This window comes from Lemur catta, chromosome 1, assembly GCF_020740605.2.
Source record: "Lemur catta isolate mLemCat1 chromosome 1, mLemCat1.pri, whole genome shotgun sequence".
Taxonomy (NCBI): Eukaryota; Metazoa; Chordata; class Mammalia; order Primates; family Lemuridae; genus Lemur; species Lemur catta.
In genome coordinates this window covers 286023100-286049167 of record NC_059128.1, presented here as the reverse complement: position 1 = coordinate 286049167, position 26068 = coordinate 286023100, and the positions used below count along the sequence as shown (strand labels likewise).

Sequence of the window (26068 nt, the reverse complement as noted above, 5' to 3'; positions counted from 1 at the left end):
TCTAAAATCAGTCCTCTAAAACACAGTGCAGTTGAAACAGCACAAAGAAGAAGCAGTAAAAACAGGCTAAGGTGGCAAAAGAAAGAGGAAAACACCTTCAGGTTGCAGAACGGAGAAATAGAGTAGATGTTGCAGCCAAGAGCATGGAGATGCCCCCGACCGTGGGGAGGTGGCTCCGTGTCTGGCCAGAGTGGCCCCTTCCAGCCCCGGCCAGTGCAGAGTGAGCAGGTGTGAGCACCACCTGCCCTCGGGGCAGGGCAGCAAGGACCGGCTCCCTCCGCCCACAAGTGGGGTTTTATCCAAGGGGTGCTGCTCCCTCACCAAATGCAGCTCTGTGTGGCGTCTGGAGAGGCAGTGCCAGCCGGGGACTCGGAGGGGCCTGCAGCGGGCGGGCAGACTGACGAGAAAGGGTGGTTTGGGACCAAGGCTGGGGTCCACGTCAGGTGGGGACAGATGTTCCTCAGAAACCCAGCTGGTCACACCCCACCTGCCTGTGGGGCCAGGGGGCCGTGCAGGGAGCACCAAGACATGGCAGAGGCCACCGAGGGGGCAGCTTCTGCTCCTGAGACCCTGCCCCCAGGCAGTGTGGCACGATGAGGTCCAGGAGGCTGTGGAGAGCAAGGGGTGTTCCCAGAGAGAGACGCAAGGCAGGAAAGCCCCGAGTCGTGTGAGCTCTGCCCAGTCTCGACAGCCCCCTCTGCAGGCAGGGCAGGTGAGTACCTGAGGGCAACCAAGCTCACTGCCGCTAACACAGAAGCCAGAGTCCCCACGGCATAATGTGCAGAACGGCAAGAATGCAAATCAAAATTATTCAAGATACAAAAAAAAAAAAATCAGCAGCAAAGACAACCAACAGCAACCAGCCTGGAGATGACAAAACGCCCAAAAAGCAAACCGGAACATTGAAGCAGACATCATAGCTGTGCTCACGGCTATAAAGAAAAGCATCTTCCCAACAGATGAGAAGACAGGAAATCTTGTCAGAAGAACAGAAACTACAGAAAGAAATAAAAACTCTACACCTAAGAGTTACAATATCTGAAATTTTTAAATTCACTCAATGGGCTTAAAAAAATACTGAACATGACAAAGCGTCTGCAAACTTGAAGAATCACAAAAACGACCCCAGCAGAGGCAGAAAGGAAAGAATGACAGCACCTCAACTGCGCACGGGACGCGGGCCATGCAGGGCGTGTCTGCAGTTACTGCTCCAGAAGGGGAGGCAAGAAAAAAGCCCTCAACAAACAATGGCCAAAAATTTCCCACTATGAAACATTCACGTGAATAGCCCCACAACTAGTACGAAAATAGAATCTATAATTTTAATAAGCCCCAGAAAAGAACTCAGCAGGCCACATGGCTTCACTGAACAATGCTATCCAACACGAAAAGAATAAATAACACCCATTCTGTACGATCTTCCAGAACACAGAAGAGGGAACAGTTCGTTCAAGAAGCCAGTGTTGGCCAGGCACGGTGGCTCACGCCTGTAATCCTAGCCCTCTGGGAGGCCGAGGTGGGTGGATCGCTCGAGGTCAGGAGTTCAAGACCAGCCTGAGCGAGACCCTGTCTCTACTAAAAATAGAAAGAAAAATTATCTGGACAACTAAAAATCTATATAGAAAAAATTAGCCGGGCATGGTGGCGCATGCCTGTAGTCCCAGCTACTCGGGAGGCTGAGGCAGTAGGATCGCTTGAGCCCAGGAGTTTGAGGTTGCTGTGAGCTAGGCTGACGCCACGGCACTCACTCTAGCCCGGGCAACAGAGTGAGACTCTGTCTCAAAAAAAAAAAAAAGAAGCCAGTGTTACCCTTACACCACGACCAGAAAGGGGTGAAGGCAAATCAATGGGCAAAGAACAGTTTCTCAACAAATGGTGCTGGAACAACTGGATACACGTGTGCCAAAAAATAAACTTACAGTCTGTCAAAGGCCTGAATGCAAAGTGAAACTATGCAATTTCTATGAGAACACAGGGAAATATCTTTGTGACCTTGGGCTGGGCCAAGAACTCTCAGCAGCTGCAGCTGCCGGCCCACCCGTGCCATCTCCCCCTCCTTGCCGCACAGAAGCGCCTGCGGAAACACTAGTAACCCGACAGCAAGGCCGACGTGCGCTGCTGCGCCAGACGCTCCCCAGCCTTGCAGATGTGAACTGTCCCAATTAACAGCCTGTGCTTTGAAGTCTGGAAATTAGATATCCAATTTGAAAATGTTTTTCTATTAAAGTCCTCTCTGTTTAAAATGACATGTTAGCTTGGTTTTCAAACTAATCAAGCACTGCATTTCTCCAGGAAATTTATTTCAAAACAATCACCAAAAATAAAACGAGTGTGCACTGGTGGCGCATGCCTGTAGTCCCAGCTACTCGGGAGGCTGAGGCAGAAGAATCACTTCAGCCCAGGAGTCAGAGGTTGCAGTGAGCTATGAAGATGCCACTTTACTCTAGCCGGGGTGACAGAGCGAGACCCTGTTTCAAAATTTAGAAAAGGATTCACACTGAAAGGACAACTAGTTACTAGGATCAGCCTAAAGCTCCCTTTTCACTTGAGACATTTTAAGATCTTACAGACTCGACTTCTGTGAGAATCAGACATGAATGACACAACCCCTCAGCCGTCTTCCACGCCCTCGGGTCACTCGAGGAGGCTGTGCCACACACAGCGATCTGACCCACGCATTTCAAGGCTGCTTCGTAAAGTTACATTTTCTTTGCAACTTTCAATATCATCTCCACTGCAAAAAGGCTGGTTTTCTTTCTTGCTTCAAAAGCCCAGCTACATTACAATGACAGAGAAGACTTTAAAACAGATTTCTCTCCCTATCCTGCCAGAGGGAAGCTCAACAGAGAGGACCCCTCACGAAACGTCACCTCTTCTAGAAGAGCACAGCTCAAGACGGCCAAAGCCACTCACATCCTCCAAAGCGGGACTCTATCTCCTCACGGTTTTTGTCATCAGGGAAGGGCCTCTCCTGCAAGTTTACTCCACCAGAGACCCCATCAGTGCTGCCAACCGGAAGAAGGGCTTGCAGTGGGGCCCCCAGCTCCTCACTCCTGACCCCTGGGAGTCCCAGCACGGCCCCAGTCACAGCCCAGGCAGAAGGCAGGGACTTCTGGAGCTGCGGGCCACTGGGGGTGTCCAGGAAGGTGTGACTGCGCAGCCCTGTGGCTGGCCCCAGCACCCACAAAATCAACCCAAACTCAGGAGTCAAGGTGGACCTCGTAGTGTACCTTTAGATTGGCATTCTCTTCCTCAAGTTCTCTGATGCTCATGGCCGTCGGGGTGTTCTGCACATCTGATTTTAAATTCTGATATAGTGCCTCTTCATTTGTATTTACTAAGTCATCTTTAGTCTCCTCCAGATGTCCTTTTAAGTCTAAGACCTTTCATTAAAACAGAAGTATTAAAAATTATCTGATATTCTAATTGGTTTAATAATTACTAAAATACCTTTCCTAGATTTAAAAATACATATGCAAAACAGTTATTACCCCCCACGCACATGAGAATGATGAAACCGCTAAGAACGACAGTGGTCACAAACCCACCAGCTGCATGTCTGGGTGCCGGGCCGTCCACACACATGTGCAGGCGAGGCCGCCAGACGCCGCATGCCCAGGGCTGGGTCCCGACCCCTGCCCCCGCCTACCTCGCCGTCGCGCTGCAGGGGCGCCCTCTGCGCTGCCTCCCATGGCACCTCGGGACCCGCGGGAGGGCTGTCTGCGGGAGGCCCGGGACACCTGTCCTCACCCCGTTCAGACTGCAGTGTGGACTCCAGAAGCAAGTGAGTCATCTGCTGCTCCTTTAGCGCCTCTCTGTCCTATTCAGGAGCAAGAAGGAAACTTATTTCAGGTAAATATTTAGGAATCAGGGACTTCAGACTGCTGTCTGTTAAAACAGAAACCATCTCTGCTCTTCCTGAAGCACAGTGGCACACCTGTGCACACCTGCACACACCTGCACTCACCTGCGCTCACCTGCGCACACCAGCACTCACCTGCGCACACCAGCACTCACCTGCGCTCACCTGCGCACACCAGCGCTCACCTGCACTCACCTGCGCACACCAGCACTCACCTGTGCACACGTGCATTCACCTGTACAACCAGCACTCACCTGCGCACACCTGCGCACACCAGCACTCACCTGCGCACACCAGCACTCATCTGTGCACACCAGCACTCACCTGCACACACCAGCACTCACCTGTACACACCAGCACTCACCTACACTCACTTGCGCACAACAGCACTCACCTGCACTCACCTGCGCACACCAGCACTCACCTGCACACACCTGCACTCATCTGCGCACACCTGTGCACACCAGCACTCACCTGCACTCACCTGCGCACACCTGCGCACACCTGCACTCACCTGCGCACACCTGCACTCACCTGCGCACACCAGCACTCACCTGCACTCACCTGCACTCACCTGCACACACCTGCACTCAGTGACTCGGCAGATGGCGCAGGGTGCACAGAAGCCAGCCTGGGGGAGGAACATGACCCTAACCAAGAGCCACGGTGTGTGTCCACAATTCCACTGTGGGGCATTTGTCCTTAGTAATCATTCAACAGGGTACAAAAATATCCAATAGACTTACTAATTTTTTAAAAGTTGGAAAGACCATGCCAAAAAAACCTGGGCAGTGGCTACTGGTACATCCATGCGATGAGTGTAGCATTACCTGCCCGCGAGAAAGTTTTCAAAGAATACTTAACATGAAGAAACGTCCACAGCACGTGAAGTGTGGAACAAACAGGAATACAGAGATGTGCATATGGTCCAGTTTTGTGGAGGGAGAAGAAGGCATTTGCTACACTCCGCACCCAAAAGCCAGCAGGCGTTTGCTAGGGGTGGGAGGGACAGCCGAGGCGGCGGCGGGGGCACGGCGCCCTCCCAGGACCTGGACTGGGAGCAGCTCCACTCTCCAGAAAGAGCCGACTTCGCCCACCAGGCCCCACGCCGGGGACTCAGACACGCCTGGGAAAACCGCGCCTCATCCCAAAGCAGGATTTGTGTCTGACGGCCAAAGTGCTGATTCCAAAATAAAATTCCTCATTGAGCCTCATTCTCAAGTAACCTTTAACCTCCAGTGACATAAAATAAATGGAAAGTCAGAAGCTCAAAAAGGAGGGCGCAGCTGCTTCCCGAGGTGCAGCCAGTGTCCTCCCCGCCAGAGCGGCTTCCCCACCGACACAGACGGGGAAATAGCTACTATCGCCAGCGCGAGAGTCAGAGTATCAGACGACGATGCTGTCGCTGGGGAGGTGACAGACATCCCTAAATTCAAAATAATTATAACTCACTATAACTAAAGCATTTGGTGAAAAAAGATTTTTTAAGCCTGAAATCTTAAATATTTGCCTTATGAAACTACTAAGGACAAATTCAGAGTTCTTGACCAGCCTGAACGAGAGTGAGACCTCGTCTCTACTAAAAATAAAAAAACTAGCCAGGCATGGTGGTGTCTGTAGTCCCAGCTACTCGGGAGGCTGAGGCAGGAGGATCGCTTGAGCCCAGGACTTGGAGGTTCCAGCGAGCTAGGCTGATGCCACCGCACCACTCCAGCCAGGACAACAGAGTGAGGCTCTGCCTCAAAAAAAAAAAAAAAAAAAAAAAATTCAGAGTTCTTGAGACATAAAGAACTGGTATGAAAGTCTGCACAAAACCCTCCAGTGGTAAGTAACAGCAAGTCTCTCCGGCGAGGTCATAGGAAACCTGCCAGCCAGTCACCAGTCACGTCTGCTCCTCTCTGACACGCGTGTGCTCCTGGCACCGGCTCTGTGGCCCGAGTGAGCAGACCCACCCCCACCTCGCGGCCAGGTAGGAGCGCCGGGACCCCCACTGCGCTCCGGCTACAACACAGACACTTTACTTGTAATTCCTTCACAGCTTTTTTCTGTTTCTCCAGTTCTTCCTGGAGCTGGACCGCTTTTCTCCTGGTGTCGGCATTCATCTCTTCCAGATGTTTAATTTCTTCTTCCTGGATTAGCACTCGTCTATCTGCCAACTCTTTCTTTATAACCAATTCGTTAAATGCATCTGATTTTTCTCTCAACTTCTGTTGTAACAATTCAACCTAAAACAACAAAAAAATGCTTGAGAAATACAACAGACTGTTTACAAAAATCTATCTTCGAAGTTAAAAAGTACACAATACAACTGACAGTGGAGAAAATGGAATTCTACATGCTTCTCTAGACCTAGGTTTGCAACGAAACCTAAGGAAAGAGTATGATAAAGTTGTATTACGATCGGCATTCTCTTTATGATACAAAACTTGTCAATAAAATAAAATTATTTTGATAGAAAGGAATACACCTACTACTTAAAAATAAAAAAAGAACAAACACACACAGCAACCTGAATGAATCTCCAGGGAATCAGATGCAGTGAAAATTACCAGTCCCAGAAGGTAGCACAGGTGTGATTCCATTTCTAAGCTACAGAAACAGAGGACAGATCAGTGGCTGCCAGGGGCCGGTGCAGCCGTGGCCGGGAACGGGCACAGCCCCGGCAGGCAGGGCGCGCCGGAGCGGAGAGGCCACCACTGGGACTGGGCACAGGAACAAGGCTCTGAGTCCTACTTACAACTGCGTCTGAACCCACCGTTACCCCAAAATAAGTTTAATTAAAAAGCAGAAGCAACCACTAGAGCTATCTCCGACGAGAGGAAGCCGACAGCCGCAGCCCCAAGAAAAAGCCAGAAGGACCAGCAGGCAGCAGACGGTGCGCGGCCCCCGCTGGTCATCAGGGCGGGAGAGAGCCGCGGCTGAGAGGGCAGCAGGGGCAGCGGCAGAGGCCGGGCCACCCGTCCTTACCTCCTCATCCGGCCGTGTGCGCTGCTGCTCCCGTGCACATGGAAGGCAAAAGTTCACAGAAAGTTAGAGCTTAAAAACACTGCAGAGAAGGCCCCCCGGGCCTGCGGGCAGAGGGCTGGCTTACCGGGCTGTGCAGGGGGCCCTGGGGCTGCGGCCGGGCCGCCTGGCGGAGCTGCCCCTCCAGCCTCTGGATCTCCTGCTGGAACTCCTCGCGCTCGTGCTCCCGCTCCGCGGCCTGCTCCTGGGACGAGAGGCGGCACGTCAGGGGCGGCACGTCAGGGGCGGCCCGTGGGGGCGGCCCGTGGGGGCGCGTGTGGCAGGCTGCACACGCACCGCCCACCCAGCAGCACAGAGGAGGCTGTGAAACACTGACGACGTCTGGAGCCCGTGGACAGACGACGGGACGCGGCAGGGCAGACGGCGCACCTGCAAAGGGCGCCGCCCTGCACAGACGCCGCCCAGGACGCAGGACACAGCCCGCTGCCGGGGCTCCCCCTGGGGCTGCGGGAAGGAGCCTGTGCCTGGATGTGGCGAGGGTGTCCCTCAGAATCCTCCCCCACGAGACGTGGACGGCGTCCAGGGCGGAGGTGGAGAGCTGGACACTCGCCGCCACGTCGCAGCCCAGAAGCTGGAAAGCAGTTCATGCTGTAATGATGACTTTCAGTGACGCAAATAAAATGTGCTACTCAAAACTCTTACGTCCATGAAATGCCGCTGGTTGCGCAGGTGCTTGTCCAGAGAAGCCATCTGCTGCTTCAGGGCGGTGACTTCCTCAGCCTGCCTGGCACAGCCCTGGTGCCGAGAGAGCTGCTCCTCCAGCTCACACTCCAGAACCTTCATCTGGGAGAGCAGGGCCGAGCGGTCCTTCTCAGACTGCTTCCGCGTCTCCGACTGCTCCTTGGTCAGACATTCCACTTCCTTGCGAAGTGCTGGCCATGCAAAGAGAACAGACGTGGAAGAAACCCACACACCCCAGAGGCTGCACCTGAACGCAGCGCGGAACAGGAGACACGCATTTCCTAATGGCGACACCACACAGAAGAGACCCCGACCTCCACAAGGTCTGCTGTGGGCCCTGGGAAGGAGCAGACACCGCGTCCAGCCGCCCTGGAGCCAGGGCTGGAGGGCAGGGCGCTTCCACGGCTCAGCCTCACCCCTCGGAGACGCGAGGCTCCTCCCCTTTCTGAGACCACACAGGGATGTGACAGTCTTGGGGGGCCTCTGTGCCCCAGAGCCAGCGCACGCCCATGTCCACCATGCACCGGGCCTGCATCCTGGCATGTCCACAACTCACTCAAATACCCACTGAAAATAAAGTCAAATAAATTACTGTTTTTACTTTTAGAGACAGGCTCTTGCTCTGGTGCCAGGCTGGAGTAAGTGCCACAATCACAGCTCACTGCAGCCTCCAACTCCTGGGCTCAAATGATCCTCCCGCCTCAGCCTCCCAAAGTGCTGGGATCACAGGCAAGTATCACCACACCCAGCTCAAATTACTTTTGAAAAAATAAAAAGCATGTCTTTTAAATGAAAATTAGTTAAGAGGAAAAACTTTTAAAACCCGAGAAGAATATGCTCAGGTGCTCTCGAGTGACATACCAGGTAATTTTCTAGGGATTCTATCTTCACATATATTCTCTAACACGGAAAACTAACTTCAAACCTCCACCCAGGTGAACACAATCTCAGATCCGCCCAGGGTGGAGGCTCACGGCAGATCCACTCGCAGCACTGAGTACCCAGGGCTGGCATGGCTTGGGGAAAAGCGTGCGAGCGATCAGTAAGTCAAGAGCAAATCTAAAACTAGATGGGTGCTGTGGTTTACACTTTTCTCCCTGCAAAGCAGTGTTGAAATCTAACTGCCAACATGATGGTCTTGGAGGTGAGGCCCCCACGAGGTGAGTAGGCCATGAGGGCCCCACCTGCAGGGCTGGGTTTAATGCTTAGTAAGACGGCTTTGGGGAGCGGGCCCTCCCGCCTCTGCCACGGGAGGACCCAGCCGTCCCTCCCTCCTGCTCCCCTCCGGGGATCTCCGTGTGCGAGGCACCATCTCGGAAGGAGAGAACGGCCTCACCAGAACCCGAGCCTGTGGTGCCCTGGCGGCAGGCTTCCCCCGATCGGCTGGCTACACGGTGCCCAGGGGCTCTGGACAGCCCAGCCCAGGCTGAAGCCACAGAGGAGCAAGGTCTTGAAAGAAGGGGCTTGCTGCTGCTGAACCCTGAACTGTTCAAACCACCCCAAACTGAAATCTGAATTCACAAATTTTTATTTACATTTCACTAGCTTTCAAAATTTGATCATTTTTATTTGTAAAAATCATCACTCCTTTAAGACAAGCTATCCTTGCCATTAATGTAACATTCTCAGTAAATTTTCATGCTACCAAACCAGCAGTTACGGTCAATTAGCCTTGAACGTGCAGTTGTGACACAGCATCCACGATCTCTGAGACTAACGAGGGCCCAGGGCGAGGGCTGTCCCAGTCAGCGCCCCCGGTCGGGGACAGACGGGGCTCCTGCCCACCCCAGACACCACGGCCTCCAGGGCCCCATGAGAGGCACCAGGCTCTCAGCACGCGGGGCCTCAGGGACACACAGACCGAGGCGGAGGTGGCAGGGGTCAGACCAGGCAGGGACTCCAGTGGGGCCCAGGACCCCGGACACCTTCCAGGAGGCCCAGAGCAGCGACCCAGCCCCTGAACAACCACAACTACCACAAAACATCAATTCCTGCAAGAGCACAGCTTAGCAACTGCTGTAAACATGGTTAGAGAAATGCTTGCATTTGCTGGAGCATTAAAATGGAACAACTTTGCCAATTTCTATGAATTAATATTGAAGATTATAGTTTGATTTTATTTAATAGTTTGCCACAAAAGCTCTTAAGTACTTGTCCTCTTTATTACATAAGTTGCAAAATCGAATGCAAACACACACACACACACACACACACACCACACAGCAATCACCCGTTTGTGTTTACAAACCTGGCTCCTTGTGTGCTACGGTGACAGGTGTGCCTACGAACGAGAACACACAGCGTTTACTGCGGCGGAAGCAGAGGAACGCGAGACCCAGAACGTGAAAGTCAGAAACGCAAGGGGTGTGTCGGCCACAGGGCTCCAGCGACGCTGCGCCCCGACAATCGTGCAACGCCTGCGTCTCCACGAGGCCATCTGCCCTGTGCTGCTGCAGGCCCTGCTGCCCACAGGCTTTAGCAGCAATTTTTAAAGGAGACACAACAAACACGACAGGCAACACCACTGCAAAGACAGCCGTGAAACACGGCACACGGCTGAAGAGGCGCCATGCCAGGCGGAGGCAAGGCCGGGCTGGAGACTCCTGGGGGGTCGATCGACAGTCACAGGACCAAGTGGCAGCCCCAAGACGCCACGTGGAGGCCCGTGGCTGGTGGTGTGAAAAGGGCATGAATGAACACGTCCCCAGAAGGGAGCACAGAACTGCAGGGCCAGGGTGAAGGGCAGGAACGGAGAACAGAGTGAGAAACTGAGGCAGGTTAAAAATGTCAGAGTGAGAGTAAACCAAGAGGAGCCCAGAGAAACGCCGAGAGGGTCCCAGTGACAGAACAAGGCGAAGGAGGAGACACTACCTGAGACCACGAAGGGCCCGGGAGACCCACGCCTGCCACGCCAGGCGTCTGCCCTGCAGGAAGGCACCCAAATCCTCAGCTGCGGCCCTCGCACCGGCTATGGACGCCCAGGGCTGGGCCAGGCCTCGCTGCAGGGGGACCAGAGACAGACGAGAGAGGCAGCCGCGGCCCCAGCTCCGCGAGCAGAGCCCAGGTGCACAGGTACCTCACGAGGCCACCGGGCGGCCCGGCAGGTCCCATGTCTGTCTCAAGTGCCGACTGTAAAAGGTGAATGGGCTGGAAGTCCCGGTGCTCACAGCAACAAGGCGCCAGGTGGTCTCCACCGAGGGGGTGCCCGGCTGCCCTGGCTGAGACACAGGGCAAGTCGCCCGCTGGGAAGGGCGGCCCGTTCGGAGTGTCCCACAAGGACAGAGAAGGGTGAGCAGACAGAAGCGTCTGGAGAAACAACAGCAGACAAAACAAGACACCAGAGCTCGGACTCAGCGAGTGCGGCGTGGAGAACTCGTCCTGGCCGGTGCTGGGCACAGCGCAGGAGGGGACATCGGAGACACCCACAGAGGGCCAAAGGCGCGAGGAAAGGACAGCCCACAGCCTGCAAGTGCTCAGGGAAAAGAAACAGAAGCTAGCGCTGCGCATCCAGCCACAGCTTCCCAGAAGGATCGTGGTGGACGAAGGAGACTCCCCGGCACTCACAGCTGCAGACAGTTTTCCCCGGACACCCCCTCTGGGAGCACCGTGCCCGCAGGGCGAGGGGACGTGCCAGCGCCTCACACGGAGGGCGGACGCTGTGGGCAGAGCCGCACGCATGGCAGAGGCAGGCGTGGGACGGAGGAAACACGGAAACGGCAAGAGCAGCCCGAGGGCCGCAGGCACTGCACACAGACGCGGCTGAACGGACGAGAAGACGACGCTCGTGCTCAGGCTCCTCGCAACGTCAGCACAGCATCCGTGAGAGACACAATTGAAAGCATAAAGACTGAAGACAAAGGGAATAAAAAAGATACCCAAGGGGAAGAGGCCAGGCCGAGGCATCGACAGGAGTGTCTACCCAAAGCAAGAGAGGACGGAGGGCAGCAGAGACGAGGAGGAGGGGCTAGGGGGGCGCCCGGGGCGGCCTCAAAGGCCCCGTGAGCAGAAACAAGGACTCGCCACAGGACGCCCTCGGGCTACAGGAAGCACAGCTGGGGGACCCGAGGGCCAGCGCAGGCGCCACAGGCCGGGGACCAGCCGGCGACAGGCCCCAACCCGCCTCCTGCAGTAGGGCGCAGAGGCTCACAGCGCCCGGCCGCGGCAAGGGACGGCACGGCAGGAGTCAGGGGCACAGGACAGAGAAAAGCGAGAAGACTAACAAAACCAAAAGCTGGTTGTTTTATCCAAGAGAAAATTAAAAGAATAAAGAACTGTTGAGAAGAAAAACGGGATTTTTCTGCATCAGTTGGGGCGGGACCTGCAGGGACCAGGGTCCCGACGCACAGTGCAGGCCCCCTGAGGACCCTCACAGGTGGCGCAGACGCACGGCCCCTCCCGGGGCGGCCGGGGAACCGGGAAGCAGCACCGGTGCCACACCAGCCCCGGGAGAAGCCTTTGTGCCGACAGCCGCTGCCACGAATCCGCTACTGGGGACACGGTTACCTTTAAGCTCCTTATGTTTTGACCATTTTCATTTTAAATATTTTTAAGACTGCAACATCTAAAAGTCTGAAGATACGCAGACTACTTTCACTAAAACTGTATATTTTCCTAATTAGGGTTAACATTAGGCCCCTTGTTTTTGTAAATAAAATTTGAAAGTGGGTCTCATCCACAGTATCGGTCATTTGTCCCCCGAGACTGGTGGCGTTTGCACACCTGCTCCTCCCCCGGCTCTTCCCACCTCCCGGCGCCTCCCAGGACAGCCACGGCCTCTGAAAGGCAGCACGCAGGCAGGCGCTGGTCCCGCACGAGCTCCCCGAAGCCCAGCGCTGCACACGAACGCTCCCCCTGAGGAGTGGCCCTGGTTTCGCGTTTTCACCCTCTAGGAAGGTGGCCCTTCCGCAGAAGGTGGGGGTCGGCCACTGCCGTGCCCCTGCAGACACGGGCCCTCACCTGCCTCTCTCTCCTCCGCTTCCGCGGCCCAAGCTTCCTTCTGGCTCCACAGGTGGCCGTATTCCTCCTTCAGCGCCGCCTGCTCCCGCACCGCCTGCCCCAGCTGCCGCCTCAGGCCCTCCAGCTCCAGGACGAGGTGCCGCTCTGACTCCTCCTTCCGGCCCAGCACCTCCTGCAGATCCGCCTTCTCCACCTTCAGTCCCTCCAGGATGCCTGAAGGGGGGGGCGCAGCGAGACAGGGACAGAGGTGACTCCCGGAGCGGCAGGAGGCACAGAGGCTGGGGTCCTGCCAGGGGCCAGGCATCCGCCCAGGGACCCGGGGCTGAGCGTCGAGCACTGACGCCCCCATCACAGCCACCAGAGGAGCAGACACGGGCCTGACCCCCAGACAGGGCCCGGCCTGCGCAGAGCTGTGTCAGTGACCCCACAGCGCTGGTGGCCCGAGCCCTGCCGGCCACAGAGCACCGATTGGAGACCCCAGGTGAGGGGACCGCCCGGAACCCGAGGGTCCCAGGCAGAGTTGAGGGTACCTGCTCGGAGGGACCCCGGCCACCACGCCCCTGGCAGGTGGACGCATGCGCTCTCCCCGCCACGCGTGACAGCCGGGGCCTGTTCCGCAGCAGCGCCGACTCCCCACACCCACCCCACTCCCAGCTGCGGCTGCTGTGCTGCAGAGAATCACGGCGCCTCACGCTGGCTGCGTTATTTTACATTCACATTTTGCTTTTTAAAACCCCACTCCAGGCGCCCGAGCCCAGCAGGTGCCGCTCACCCTCCGCCGTGTGCAGCTGCAGCTCCAGCCCAGCCTTGGCCGCGCTCTGCTCCTCCAAGTGCGCCAGCAGCTCCTTGTGCTTCCTAATGACCTGCGCCGTCTCCTCATTTTTACAACTGAATTCTTTTTCAAAACGAGAGTGAATTTGTCGTGCTTCCTCCAGCTGTTAAAACACGTTTGAAAATCAGAACTGCGTGTCAAAAATAGCAAAGCTTGTGCAGGTATCAACAGAACTCTCCCTCCGTCCCCAGGCTCCTCGGGCCGTCCCCATAGGCAAGGCCAGGGTGAGGTGACAGGGCCTCGGGGCCTCGGCCCCCCTGCGGATGCCGTGGGCCACAGCGAGCAGAGAGGCCCCGTCCATCCCTCCTGGGCCTTTTCCTCCCGGCATGAGCCCAGTCAGGGCTTCTAGGCAGAGAGGTCGGGTCAACCTGAGAACTCAGGACATCGACGTCCAACCGTCCCCACAGATGCCCCAGCGCCGGCCAGGGCCTCCCTCGGCCTCACACCAGTCCACGCTTGGCGTCCAGACCCAGCCTCTCGGGAAACTTGCCGGCCCCTCCCTGACGATGGCGCCTCGGCTGCCCCCTTGAGCTGAGCCGTCACCTCCTCCAGAACACACTCCATCCTGTAGCAGGCGCGGTCCTGCCCAGCTCCCTCTGAGCCTCCCACGTGGCCTCCTCAGGCAGGCCGGGCCCCCAGCCGGAGGCTCCCACCCTGCTGCTCCGCTTCTCTGGGCACGACTCCCCCTCTGTGGGGCAGGACTCCCAGCGCACCTGGCTCAGGTGCCCAGACACAGCCCTGCCCGTGACGCCTCGGAGAGGTCTGGAGACAGAGGCATCCGATTCCTTATCAGATCTGCCCAGTGACCTTCCTTAGGAGAGAGGAGGGAACAGAGGGACGCCTGGGAGCACAGGCAGTGGCAGAAGGCAGCAGCTCCAGGCTCAGCTTCCAGGGGGGCTCATCTGCCATCCCGAGGAGGAAAACCCACTCAGGTGTTTGAGAACTGGACCGCACACTTCACATAAAAATGCTTCTTTTCAACCAGGCTGATTCTGAAAAAGAAGGCTCTCTCATTGCTTCCCACATATTCCTAATTAACAGCTTTTTTTTTTTGAGACAGAGTCTCGCTTTGTCGCCCAGGCTACAGTGAGTGCTGTGGCGTCAGCCTAGCTCACAGCAACCTCAAACTCCTGGGCTTAAGTGATCCTCCTGCCTCAGCCTCCCGAGTAGCTGGGACTACAGGCGTGCGCCACCATGCCCGGCTAATTTTTTCTATATAGATTTTTAGCTGTCCAAATCATTTCTTTCTATTTTTGGTAGAGATGGGGTCTCACTCTTGCTCAGGCTGGTCTCGAACTCCTGACCTCGAGCAATCCATCCGTCTCGGCCTCCCAGAGTGCTGGGATTACAGGCGTGAGCCACCGTGCCCGGCCTTAACAGCTTTTTTAATTGTTTAAAATGTTCTTTAAAAGTTAACAAATGTAATACCCTTTTTTAGTGAGAATCTCTAAACATGAAAACTTTCAGTGTGGAATTGCCGTTGTGCACAAAGTCAAGTACAGGCAGATTTGCGTATCATCTAAATCACACAAACTGAGCTTCTGTTTTTGTTCACAGCAAGCCCCGCTCCTCATTCTGGTTCAGAAAAAGCCCTATTTAGGGAAAAACACACATCAGAAGATAGTCGGGAGAAACAGAAGGTCAAACTCGATGCCAAGGGAGGTGAACGAGCTCCCAGAAACGAGGGCTTCTGTCCCCAAATGCCTCAGGAGGAGGGAGCAGACAGAGTCCTGGGAGCCGGGGCCACCCCCCAGGCTGCACGGCTGGGGTGAGCCCTGCAACGCCGCGTGGACAGCCAGCAGCGTGCGTGGCAGTCGCAACGAGGCCGACCTCCACCAAACCCGTTAGGTCGTCGACTATTCGGTCTGTCCACCTCTCCACGCGCCTCTGCCTCACCTGCCTGGTGGAGTCCAGCACCATCGCCAGGAGGCCGTCCACGGCGAGGCCCAGGCTCTGGTAGACTCTCCTGACCGTCTGCTCACACCCCAGCGCGCTGTCGGGGCTCATCAGAAAGCTCTCGCGGACATGACTGCTGACCTCAGCCGCGGAGGACATCTCCGCACACTCAGACACAGTCCTGTCCACCTCCAGCAGGGCCGCGTCAGACCACGTCTCGTCAAGCGCCGGAGCTACAAATGGAGCACACGCACATGAGGACACACCGCTGAGTGAGCAAGCCGCGTGCCGTAACAGCGTGGGCCAAGAACGACAACCCACCGCAAGAATGAGGGGCACCTGCACAGCAGGGCATGGCAGCGCCTGCGGCAGGCCCACCTGGACGGTCCTCGGCCTTCTCTAGGGGTTGGCGGGAACCGTGGCCAACGACAGACAAGTTCTAATGACTCTCTGAGTTTCATGATCTCTCCTCGCGTGGTTTAGGCTCTCAGGCTGGCAGGGCTGTGGCCAGAACCCTGAAACTTTCAACTAACGATGGGACCTTTCTGAGTTTTCCCAGACGTGGCGGAATTTCTGCGGGACGAGCAGCTAAGGCTCTGCAGGCCCTGGACGGACCCCAGCACTGCGACTCGCCATCCCCCATGGCCTGCCCCCACGCCCGCAGTCACTGCTTCAAAGCCCATACTCTCCCTTAGTCAGGGAGACAGATTTGAGGCTGATTCCTCATTCTCCCAAAAGACATCTTTCATATTTTAAAAATTCCTTTCTTCCTAGGCAATCCCCGGCTCGGCAACCAGCTCTTTGTGCGGTGAGCAGCTGGGCCTAGGCGGGAACCCCTGCGGCTCTGACAACAGGAGGAGGAAGGCAGCTCCCAAGAGCATCCCCAGCGCGGAGCCCACGGCAGGGGCCTGCAGCACGGGGCGGAGGGCCCGGCACACTCACCTGCTGGCAGGGCCTGGTCTGCACCTGCATCGTCCAGGCAGAGCCCCACGCGTTCTCCAATCTGGCTCCTCAGGGCGACGGCTGCCTGCAGGGTCTCTCCAAACAAGGCCAGCAGCCTCCGCAGGGCGTCCTGGAGAGCCCGCCTGGCACAGGAAGGCCCAGTCACACACACCTGTGGGGACCCCTGCCCCGGACAAGGTGAGGAGCCGCCAACTGGCCAGAGGCCCACTAGGGACACAAGAGCGCATGCCTCTGTGCATGGAGACACCTGAGTAGGTAGGGCCAGAGACACGCACCCTCAGGAGGCTGTGACCAGCAGGAGCCCTTCGAGGCTGGCTCCAGCGGTGCTGGAAGGGGAGCAGAACTCCCTGCTGCTGCTCGTTGTTTTTAAGACGCTCTTAGTACCTAAGCGTGTCCTGGGGCTGCATCCAGCCGCCGGCGTGCGTGGGCACCTGGAGCCTGAGCCCATCGGCACCTCTGGGGCCTCCCGCTCGGCTCACTCGCACACAGGCTGCACGACTCATCGTTTTACAAGAAGTCTGCCCAGAACCCAGAGTCACGCTAACACAGCTGCCTGGGCCCCTGCAGCACAGCCCTGAGGAGGAAGCGCGTCGCTCCCGCCCCCCGCCTCTCTGGCATCATATGAACATGCACAATTTGTAATGTTTTCTGGTCTTTCTGGTCCCAGGATCAGAAGTCCCCTGCACCTGCCCCTCTGCACACTCTGGCGCCACCTGCCGTGTCGACACGCCTCTGTCCCTGGCTTGGTGACTCCCCTGAGGACAGCCTGCTGTGCAGCCCCCCGGCCCATCCCTCCCTCCTACTCACCCCTCTGCTGGTGGCCAAGAGCCAGCCCCAGACCCTGCTAGCCGGCCACGTCTGGGCAGACACGGGCAGGGGCCCGATGGAGAACGTGCCCTGGCCGTGCCACCTGCTCTCCAGCACTGTGCACAACACCTCAGGCCCCTGGCATCCCCCATGCCCAGGGCCACTGGTGCCACCACGTCCCACAGTGACTCAGGACACTCAAGGCATCTACAGACAAGTGCTAGAAAATGCACGTGACATCTTCAGGAAGAAAGCATAAAGCTTTATGAAAAGAATGAAGAGACCTACACAGAGACCCTGTGCACAAGGACAGGAAACTGCAGTGTGACAAAGATGCTGATGCCCCACAAACTAAGCTGGGGACTGAGTGAGTCTCATTATCCCCGACCTGGCTTCTCACAGCCTTGATAGCTGCACATGGGGGGCAGGTGCCTCCAGACACTCGGGTTCAGGGGGAAATTGAACCCACCAGGTCCAGGACTTAGAACAAGCAAAGCCAGGAGACACTGGGGTGGAGACAAGCTGACGAAAGCAGCAGCAGGAGTCCAGAGAAAGACCTGCCCCAGCAAGCCCACCTGCAGGGAGGACAGGCCCACCTGGGGAGGACATGCACACCTGGGGAGGACACGCACCTGGGGAGGACAGGCCCACCTGGGGAGGACAGGCACACCCGGGGAGGACAGGCACACCTGGGGAGGACAGGTGCACACCTGGTGAGGACAGGCCCACCTGGGGAGGACAGGCACACCCGGGGAGGACAGGCACACCCGGGGAGGACACGTGCACACCTGGGGAGGACAGGCACACCCGGGGAGGACAGACCCACCCGGGGAGGACACGTGCACCCGGGAAGGACAGGCCCACCCGGGGAGGACAGGAACACCCGGGGAGGACAGGCACACTTGGGGAGGACAGGCCCACCTGGGGAAGACACGCGCACCTGGGGGAAACTGTAGTTTCCAACATGCAGCTGAGCCAACTGCTCTGCCAGACAGGTAAAAACAAGAGAATCTCCTGACATCGGACACAAAGAAACAACTGAAGAGTCCCCGGCATGCTCTAGACGTGCCCAGAAAACAAAGCTGCAGAACGAGGCAACATGGGAGAAACCCTGCATGGGCCAAAGCAGGCAACTGCTGTCTTAAATAAGACCCCTCAGGACACAGGGACAGCTGGGTCCACAGCACCAAACCGCAGGTGGGGGGTTCCCAGGACCAGCCCCTGGACACGCAGAAGCTCACACTCATGGGGGGCGACGGGGCCCCCGCGAAAAACACAGGCCCGGGCCACGCAGCTCCCAGAGCACACGCCCGTCAGCAGCGTGGCCAGCCAACGCCCGTCAGCCAGCCTGGCAGTGCCTGGCAGCAGGTCCCCATGCACAGGCGAGCCGCCAGACACGCGTGGGTGTGCGCAGGACACACGGCGTCCCCCGGTGGGGCTGTGACACCCATATGTGAGCCTCCACAGCGGAGGAATGAAGGGACTGGGCCACGGCCCCTCACGGGCCAGTCTCAGAGACCCACGGCAGGTGGCAGGGGACGTGTGCCACACAACAGGTGCTCAGAGCCCACCGGCAGGCAGCTGCCTTTCTGTGAGCTGCGGACCCGCCTCCGTGCTGGGATGAAGACACGTCGTGGGGACACCAACCCCGGGGTAGGGGAGGCCCAGGCGGCAGTGAGGACTGCAGAGCAGCATCACGGGGGACAAGGACACACTGACCTTTCGCTGTGAGACAGGTCGACGTCGGCCTTGAGCATGGAGATGAGGTTCTCGCCTTCCTGGTTCTCCCTTTCACGCCGTTGCTGCAGCATCTCCAGTTCAGAACGGCTCTCTTCCACCTTGTGGCTTAAGGACAAAACTTGTTCTTCCAGCTATCGAGAAAAATTTTTTAAGCTTTAGTTAAAACCATTTAGTTAAAAATATGCTGGGCGTAGTGTCACACGCCTGTAGTCCCAGCTACTCAGGAGGCTGAGGCAGGAGGATCGCTTGAGCCCAGGAGTTTGAGGCTGCCGTGAGCAAGGCTGACGCCACTGCACTCCGGCCTGGGTGACAGAGCAAGACCATGTCTCTAAAAACAAAACAAAACAAAAACAAAAACCACTCACAAACAATTCAATGAAAAATAAATGGCCGTAGGGGACTTTCAACATAACTTTCATGATTACAGACAGTTCGCAAATTTAAACAGTTTGACTTAAAATATTTCAACATTATGAAGGTACGTATGTGCGCTCCTCAGCTTGTGATATTTTCAACTTCTAAGTCTGACCGTTTAGTAAGAATATGGAGAAAGGTGAGCAAGGTGGTGATTAAAGGTAAAAATTATTAATGTGGTTTTTCCTCCATTATTTGTCACTTACAAAAAAGGAATAAACAACCCCAGCCCACAGCCACCACCAGGGGGGGACAGGGGCAGGCTCACCAAAGACTCATCTCACAAATAATAATTAAAAATTAAATCACTGTGTCGGGCACTCACAGCAAACAGTATTTGCCAGGCAGACAAAGGCCCTTCTTGCGTATTTCTCTCTAAGAACAAATGAACCGACCCCTGCGGTGTCCTGGCAGCATCAGCTGCTGCAGGAGCTGCTCACAGCTGCCCAGACAGAGCGTGAGCGTGGTCGCACACCTCTTCGGGGACCACGGCTGGGGCAGCACAGGGACGGGGACAGAGAAGCCCCACGCCACATCCCTGCCGGCTGGCTCTCTCCGGGAGGAGGGAGAGCCACCGTGTGGGGTGGGAGGACAGACAAGAATGTTAGAAGGTACAAGAAGCTGACACACCAGAGGAAAGAGAAGAGCGTGATTTTGCAGTCAATTCCTTACAGGGAATAGGAGCTAACTGCACACACAGCTTCAATGGAGTCCTCAGAGGAAAAACAGAAAAAAATACAGATTCTATAAAAACCACTCGCTAACTCAGACTAAGACACACAGGCTGGGAAAATTAAAGAAAATGGAATAAATAGGGAATTTCAAGCTTCAAGATGGCAAACAATGACCAAAAAGTGACCAAAAGAGACACAGAAGATGAACAGTCTACCCCAAAACGCCGTGGCACAGGGACGCTGTGCCCGACGGTGCGAGGCTGGTGCAGGTGGCGGAGGGTGGCCGGGCCTCACCGCAGCTCACTCCCAGGACCGGCCCTCGGTGGCCAGGCCCCATGGCGGGTGGCCAGCAGGGGCCACCGCGACGGCCCGTTCTATTTCGAGCCGCTGGGAGTGCCGACGCCCTGGCCAGCCTGTGCCCGCCCTGCGGCACGTGCAGAACACAAGTTGGACACGCCAGGTGACAGCGGAGGCTGCACCCGCCAGGCCACTCCCCTCCCACGTCCCTTCCGGCAAGCTCTTACCCCACTTGTCAAAGGTAAATCGCTACATCAACTTTACAATTTCCTAATTCAGAATTTAACATTTCTTTTTAACTGCGCTAATACTTTCATTAGAACCGACATTGTTTTTGTTGGTACTTAAGTTATAAAATTGGATTTGAGCGGGATACTTTTAACTCTATTGGGCCCATGAACCATGTTATTTTTTGTGTTTTTTACAGAATAAGAGGCTTTTTGGGAATGCGTATATTGTATCATGGAAGAACTTCCTGTTACTTTCAAGAAAACATTCAGGAAACATTTGGAAACGCCCTTCCCCCTCACAGAATGCCCGCCAGGCCTCGGTGAGGCACCCGCACCTCCGCCCGGGACCCTCCCACCCCAGCACAGGAGGGGCTCCTGCTTGCTGCCCGGCCCTTTGGGGGAGAGTGATCCATGTCCTACCAAAACATTCTGCCACTCCATCTCCAGGGATTTTGGGAAACTCACAGAACTCCTGCTGGACCTCAGTATCTGAGGCATCTGTACGACGCGCAGGAGAGAACTGAACAGAAACGAGAAAGTTCTGCAGTGCTCAGCGCAGCACCTGCACACGTCACAAGCAAAGGACACTTCCAGTCACCGTGCGAGAAAGCTCACATCCAGTGGCACTGCGTGACCATAGGGTCACAGCACTAGTGCTACTCTGACAGACCGACACGGTGCAACTGTCTCTGAAGACAGTACGGAAACACATCTGTACCTTCAAAGGAACACAGAACACTTTAACGACAAAACCAAACAACCCAATTCAAAAATGGGCAAAGGACTTGAATAGACATTTCTCCAAAGATGGTACACAAATGGCCAACAAGCACTTGAAAAGATGTTCAACATCACTAACCATGAGGGAAACGCAAATCAAAACTACGAGAAACCACCTCACACCCCTAGGATGGCTACTCCATAAAAACAAAAAAGCAAATGCTGCTGAGGATGTGGAGAAACTGGACCCTAGTGCGCTGCAGGGAGGAACGTGAAACACTGCAGCCACCGTGGAACACGGTTCGGTGGCTCCTCAAACAGGTAAAACACGGAGTTAATACACAGTCCGGCAATTCCATTCTTAGATACACACCAAAAAAAACTAAAAGCAGCCGTCAAACAGATACTCATACACCAACGTTCATAGCTGCATTATTCGCAACCTCCAAGGTGGAAACAACCTCAGTGTCTATCAACAGATAAGAGATAAACAAAACGTGGGTCTGTACACACAGGGAACATTACTCAGCCATGAAATGGACTGAAACTCTAACACAGGCTACAGCCTGGGTGGACCTTAAGGACATTATGCTAAGGGAAACAAGACAGTCACCAAAGGACAAGTCCTGTGCGCTTCCACCCACGGGAGGCCCCGGAGTAGTCAAGACACGGAGACAGTAGAATGGTGGGTGCCGGGGCTGGGGAGAGGGTGAGTGGAAATTCTTGTTTGACAGGGACAGAGTCTCAGTAACATTGTGAACATACTTAATGACACTGAATGTACACTTGAAAATGGTTAAATGACACATTTTATGTCATACACAGCTTACCAGCAATAATGAAGAAAGGGCGCGTTGCACATACCTGCTGGATTTGGTCATCCTTCTCCTGAAGCTGCAGGGACAAAGATTCCTTCTCCTTCGGGCAGAGAGCCCGTGCCTGCTGGCTCCCAAGTCTACGTAGCTCCTGTTCTGCATGCAAAGCAGCTTTCTTCTCACTTTCAAACTCACCCTGTACACAATAATAATAACAAAAATGCCATTAAGCTAGACAATTATGCTTATTGCATTTCTCTGCTGTGAGCTAGAATTTAGCACATTTGGCAAATGTTCATCGAGCCCCCACTCACACCCAGAGCAGGGACAAAACAGACCAAGGCTGCCGACTGCAGCGAACGTGGCTTTGGCTGAGCTCACTGGAGAACGGGAGGGCAAGTCTCCTTTCAGGGACAGCACACTCAACGGGTCAGAAGCCTGCACTGGCGATAGCTCTGCGGGACCAACAGCTTGCTACCCTTCCCAAACAGTGACTGGGGTCATCTCAAATAGACTAAGAAATTCACCATTGTCAGGGGATTATGACCATGAGAATCCAAGATTTTTAGAAACCTAGGTTCCTTCAGTTTTAAAAGATAAACCCTCTTTCTCCATCAGAACAACAAGCCTTGGGGTGACTGAACTCGCCCAATCCCACCCCTCCTCTCTAATCTCTGTGGCAGCCCCGAAAACCAGTAGCCACTGGTGGGCGCACAGAATGCACTGGGAGCACCCCACCCTCAGGGCCGGCCTTCACGCGACCCGAGCCAGAGTCCACTCCGTCTCCAGCTGGCCTGCTGAAGACAACCCGTGCGGCTGTTTAACATCACAGCGCCTGAGACGGAGACACCAGCTGGGACTGCAGAGAGGCTGACCAAAAAGCTTAAAAAGAAACACCAGAGAATGAGATGGCCACAGGGGGCTTTGAAAAGCTCCAGCATGTTCTGGGCATCTAGGTGGCAAAGCATGTGCAGGGCAGTGTCCGTGCCAGGAGGGGCTGAGGAGGCCCCAGCGCCCACTTCCCGCTGGCCGTGCTGCCCTGCACGAGCAGGAGGCGAAGGCTACTGCGGAGCGGGGAGCCGCCCGCTGGGGCACCGAGGGCACCGAGGGCAGCCCCCCCACAGACGCAGCCCCTCAGGGAAGAAATAAAAGTGATAAAATAGAACTAACTGGATATTTGGGAGCTGAAAAGCACAATTACTGAAATTAAAAGTTCACTGGGGCCCAGGCGCAGTGGCTCACACCTGTAATCCTAGCACTCTGGGAGGCCGAGGTGGGAGGACCATTTGGGCTCAGGAGTTCAAGACCAGCCTGAGCAAGAGCAAGACCCCGTCTCTACTAAAAATAGAAAGAAATTATATGGACAGCTAAAAATATATATATAGAAAAAATTAGCCGGGCATGGTGGCACATGCCTGTAGTCCCAGCTACTCGGGAGGCTGAGGCAGGAGGATCGCTTGAGCCCAGGAGTCTGAGGTTGCTGTGAGCTAGGCTGACGCCACGGCACTCTAGCCTGGGCAACAGAGTGAGAATCTGTCTCAAAAGAAATACTAAAGGGAGTCCTTCAGGCTGGAATAAAATGACCCTAAGTAGTAACCTGAATCTACAGGAAGATATCAGAGTACCAATAAAGGTAACTATACAGATAAATATATCAGACAAAATAATTGTAGTTTGTGTCTTTCTTCTCCTATCTGATTTAAGACACAACTACATAAAGCAATGAGCATAAAATACACAAAGATGTACTTTGCATGACAATATTAGCACAAAGGAGGGAGGAGGGAACGAAGCTATACAGGCAAATTGCTTTGTAAACGATGACAATTAAGTTGGGGCCAGGCACAGTGGCTCACACCTGTAACCAGAACGCTTTAGGAGGCCGAGGTGGGAGGACGCTGGAGCCCATGAGTTTGAGGCTTCAGTGAGCTGTCATCACATCCCTGCACACCAGCCTGGCCGACAGAGCAAGACCCTGTCTCTAAAATGTAAATTAAAATAAAATTAAGTTGGCATTAATCTAAACCAGACTGTTATCAAGTATTTACTACAATGCCCGGGGCAAGCACTAAAGAAAAAACCTCTCAAAAAAATAAACAGTAATCCCTCCTTATTTGTGGTTTCATTTCTGCAACTTTCAGTTACCTGTGGTCAACTTCAGTCTGAAAATATTAAACAAAATATTCCACAAATAATTCGTAAGTTTTCAATTGCATGCCATTCCAAATAGCGTGGTGACATCTATGTCACTCAGCCAGGAAGGGGATGTGAATGCTCCCTCTGTCCGCACAGCCACCTGTGTGCTGCACACCTGCCAGTCACTCAGTAGCCGTCCAGGTGACCAGACTGACTGTGAGGGTGACAGTGCCCGCGTCAAGTCACCGTCATCTTTCTTAACCACAGCCTCCCAGTGCAGGGGCAGAGCAGCTGCCAATTCAGATTATCAGATACGCCAAAGGGAAGCCACACGCGCTCCTTCGGGGGAAGGCGAGCTCGCCCCTAGCGTGTGCACGGGGAAGACGGCGCAGACGGAGAGCTCGGGCACTGGGGGTCTCGGAACACCCCCCACCCCCCGTGGACGAGGGGGACTGCTGCATAGTCAAATAAACATCAGGGACATCAAGGGGAAAGCAGGTGGTGACGGAAGAAGAGGGGAACAACAGGACGGCCACACAGGAGACAAGCACCAAGTCCTGACACACACTGTGACGGGAACAAGCCCAGAGATCACGCTCAGCGAGAGACACCAGGCACAAAAGGGCACACGCTGTGTGATTCCACTTATATAAAATGTCCAGACAAGGAAAACCCGGAGACAGAAAGTGCATTAGAGGCTCCCCGGGACTGCGGGAGGGGAGGGGAGGGGGACGAGCAACCGCAAATGGGGACGGGGTTTCTTTCTGAGGCAATGAAAATGTTCTAGAATCAAACTTTTCTTGAATCTAAGATATCTGATGACGATTTCTTAGCAGAAAAGGTACGTTAAGCAGCAAATTTAAATATTAAAATGCAAGACCAAAGGTTGCCCAGAAAAAGCTCAGTTTCCAAGACAATGAAATTATTTTATGTTTTAACTCTACACGTTAAAAACTAATTGAAAATAAAATTTGGGGGTACAACGCACACTATATGGGTAATGAGCATACTTATAACTTTGACTCAAACTGTACAAACGCAATTCATGTAACCAAAATGTTTGTACCCCTGTAATATTCTGAAATTAAAAAAAAAAGAAAAGAAAATTTTCTTTGCAGGTGGCAAAGCGCAGCAAGAAGGGCAGCCCCCAGAACACCTGGGGCTGGCGGGGCTGCGCCTGCCCCTCCTCCTCCAGCTCCTCCAAGAGCACAGGGGCTGGGCTCCCACCTCCCAGCGAGCACCTTCCCACGGCGTCCTAGACACACGGGTGCTCTGACACCACAGGTCACCTCCACCCCCACCTCTCCAGTGTGACAATAAACACACGGGTGCTCTGACACCTGAGGTCACCTCCACCCCACACCTCTCCAGCGGGACAATAAACACACGGGTGCTCTGACACCTGAGGTCACCTCCACCCCACACCTCTCCAGTGTGACAATAAACACACGGGTGCTCTGATACCGCAGGTCACCTCCACCCCACACCTCTCCAGTGTGACAATAAACACACGGGTGCTCTGATACCGCAGGTCACCTCCACCCCACACCTCTCCAGTGTGACAATAAACACACGGGTGCTCTGATACCGCAGGTCACCTCCACCCCACACCTCTCCAGCGGGACAATAAACACACGGGTGCTCTGACACCTGAGGTCACCTCCACCCCACACCTCTCCAGTGTGACAATAAACACACGGGTGCTCTGACACCTGAGGTCACCTCCACCCCACACCTCTCCAGTGTGACAATAAACACACGGGTGCTCTGACACCGCAGGTCACCTCCACCCCACACCTCTCCAGCGGGACAATAAACACACAGGTGCTCTGACACCACAGGTCACCTCCACCCCACACCTCTCCAGCGGGACAATAAACACACGGGTGCTCTGACACCTGAGGTCACCTCCACCCCACACCTCTCCAGTGTGACAATAAACACACGGGTGCTCTGATACCGCAGGTCACGTCCACCCCACACCTCTCCAGCAGGACAATAAACACACGGGTGCTCTGACA

The 26068-nt window shown here is 55.2% G+C and overlaps 1 protein-coding gene across 7 annotated transcripts in view; it reads right to left on the bottom strand.

Moving 5' to 3' along the window:
* The window catches only part of PCNT (pericentrin), a 114109-nt gene that overhangs the window by 36694 nt on the left and 51347 nt on the right, over positions 1-26068 (bottom strand). For all 7 annotated transcript variants that reach the window (XM_045540868.1, XM_045540871.1, XM_045540872.1 and 4 more), the window contains 12 exons: positions 21961-22107; positions 18741-18892; positions 16194-16336; positions 15252-15484; positions 13296-13458; positions 12524-12736; positions 7529-7758; positions 6954-7070; positions 6830-6853; positions 5884-6087; positions 3650-3820; positions 3231-3383 (listed from right to left, as the gene is read on the bottom strand). In XM_045540868.1, coding sequence (XP_045396824.1) covers positions 3231-3383; positions 3650-3820; positions 5884-6087; positions 6830-6853; positions 6954-7070; positions 7529-7758; positions 12524-12736; positions 13296-13458; positions 15252-15484; positions 16194-16336; positions 18741-18892; positions 21961-22107 — 1950 coding nt within the window. The remainder of the gene's footprint in view (positions 1-3230; positions 3384-3649; positions 3821-5883; positions 6088-6829; positions 6854-6953; positions 7071-7528; positions 7759-12523; positions 12737-13295; positions 13459-15251; positions 15485-16193; positions 16337-18740; positions 18893-21960; positions 22108-26068) is intronic.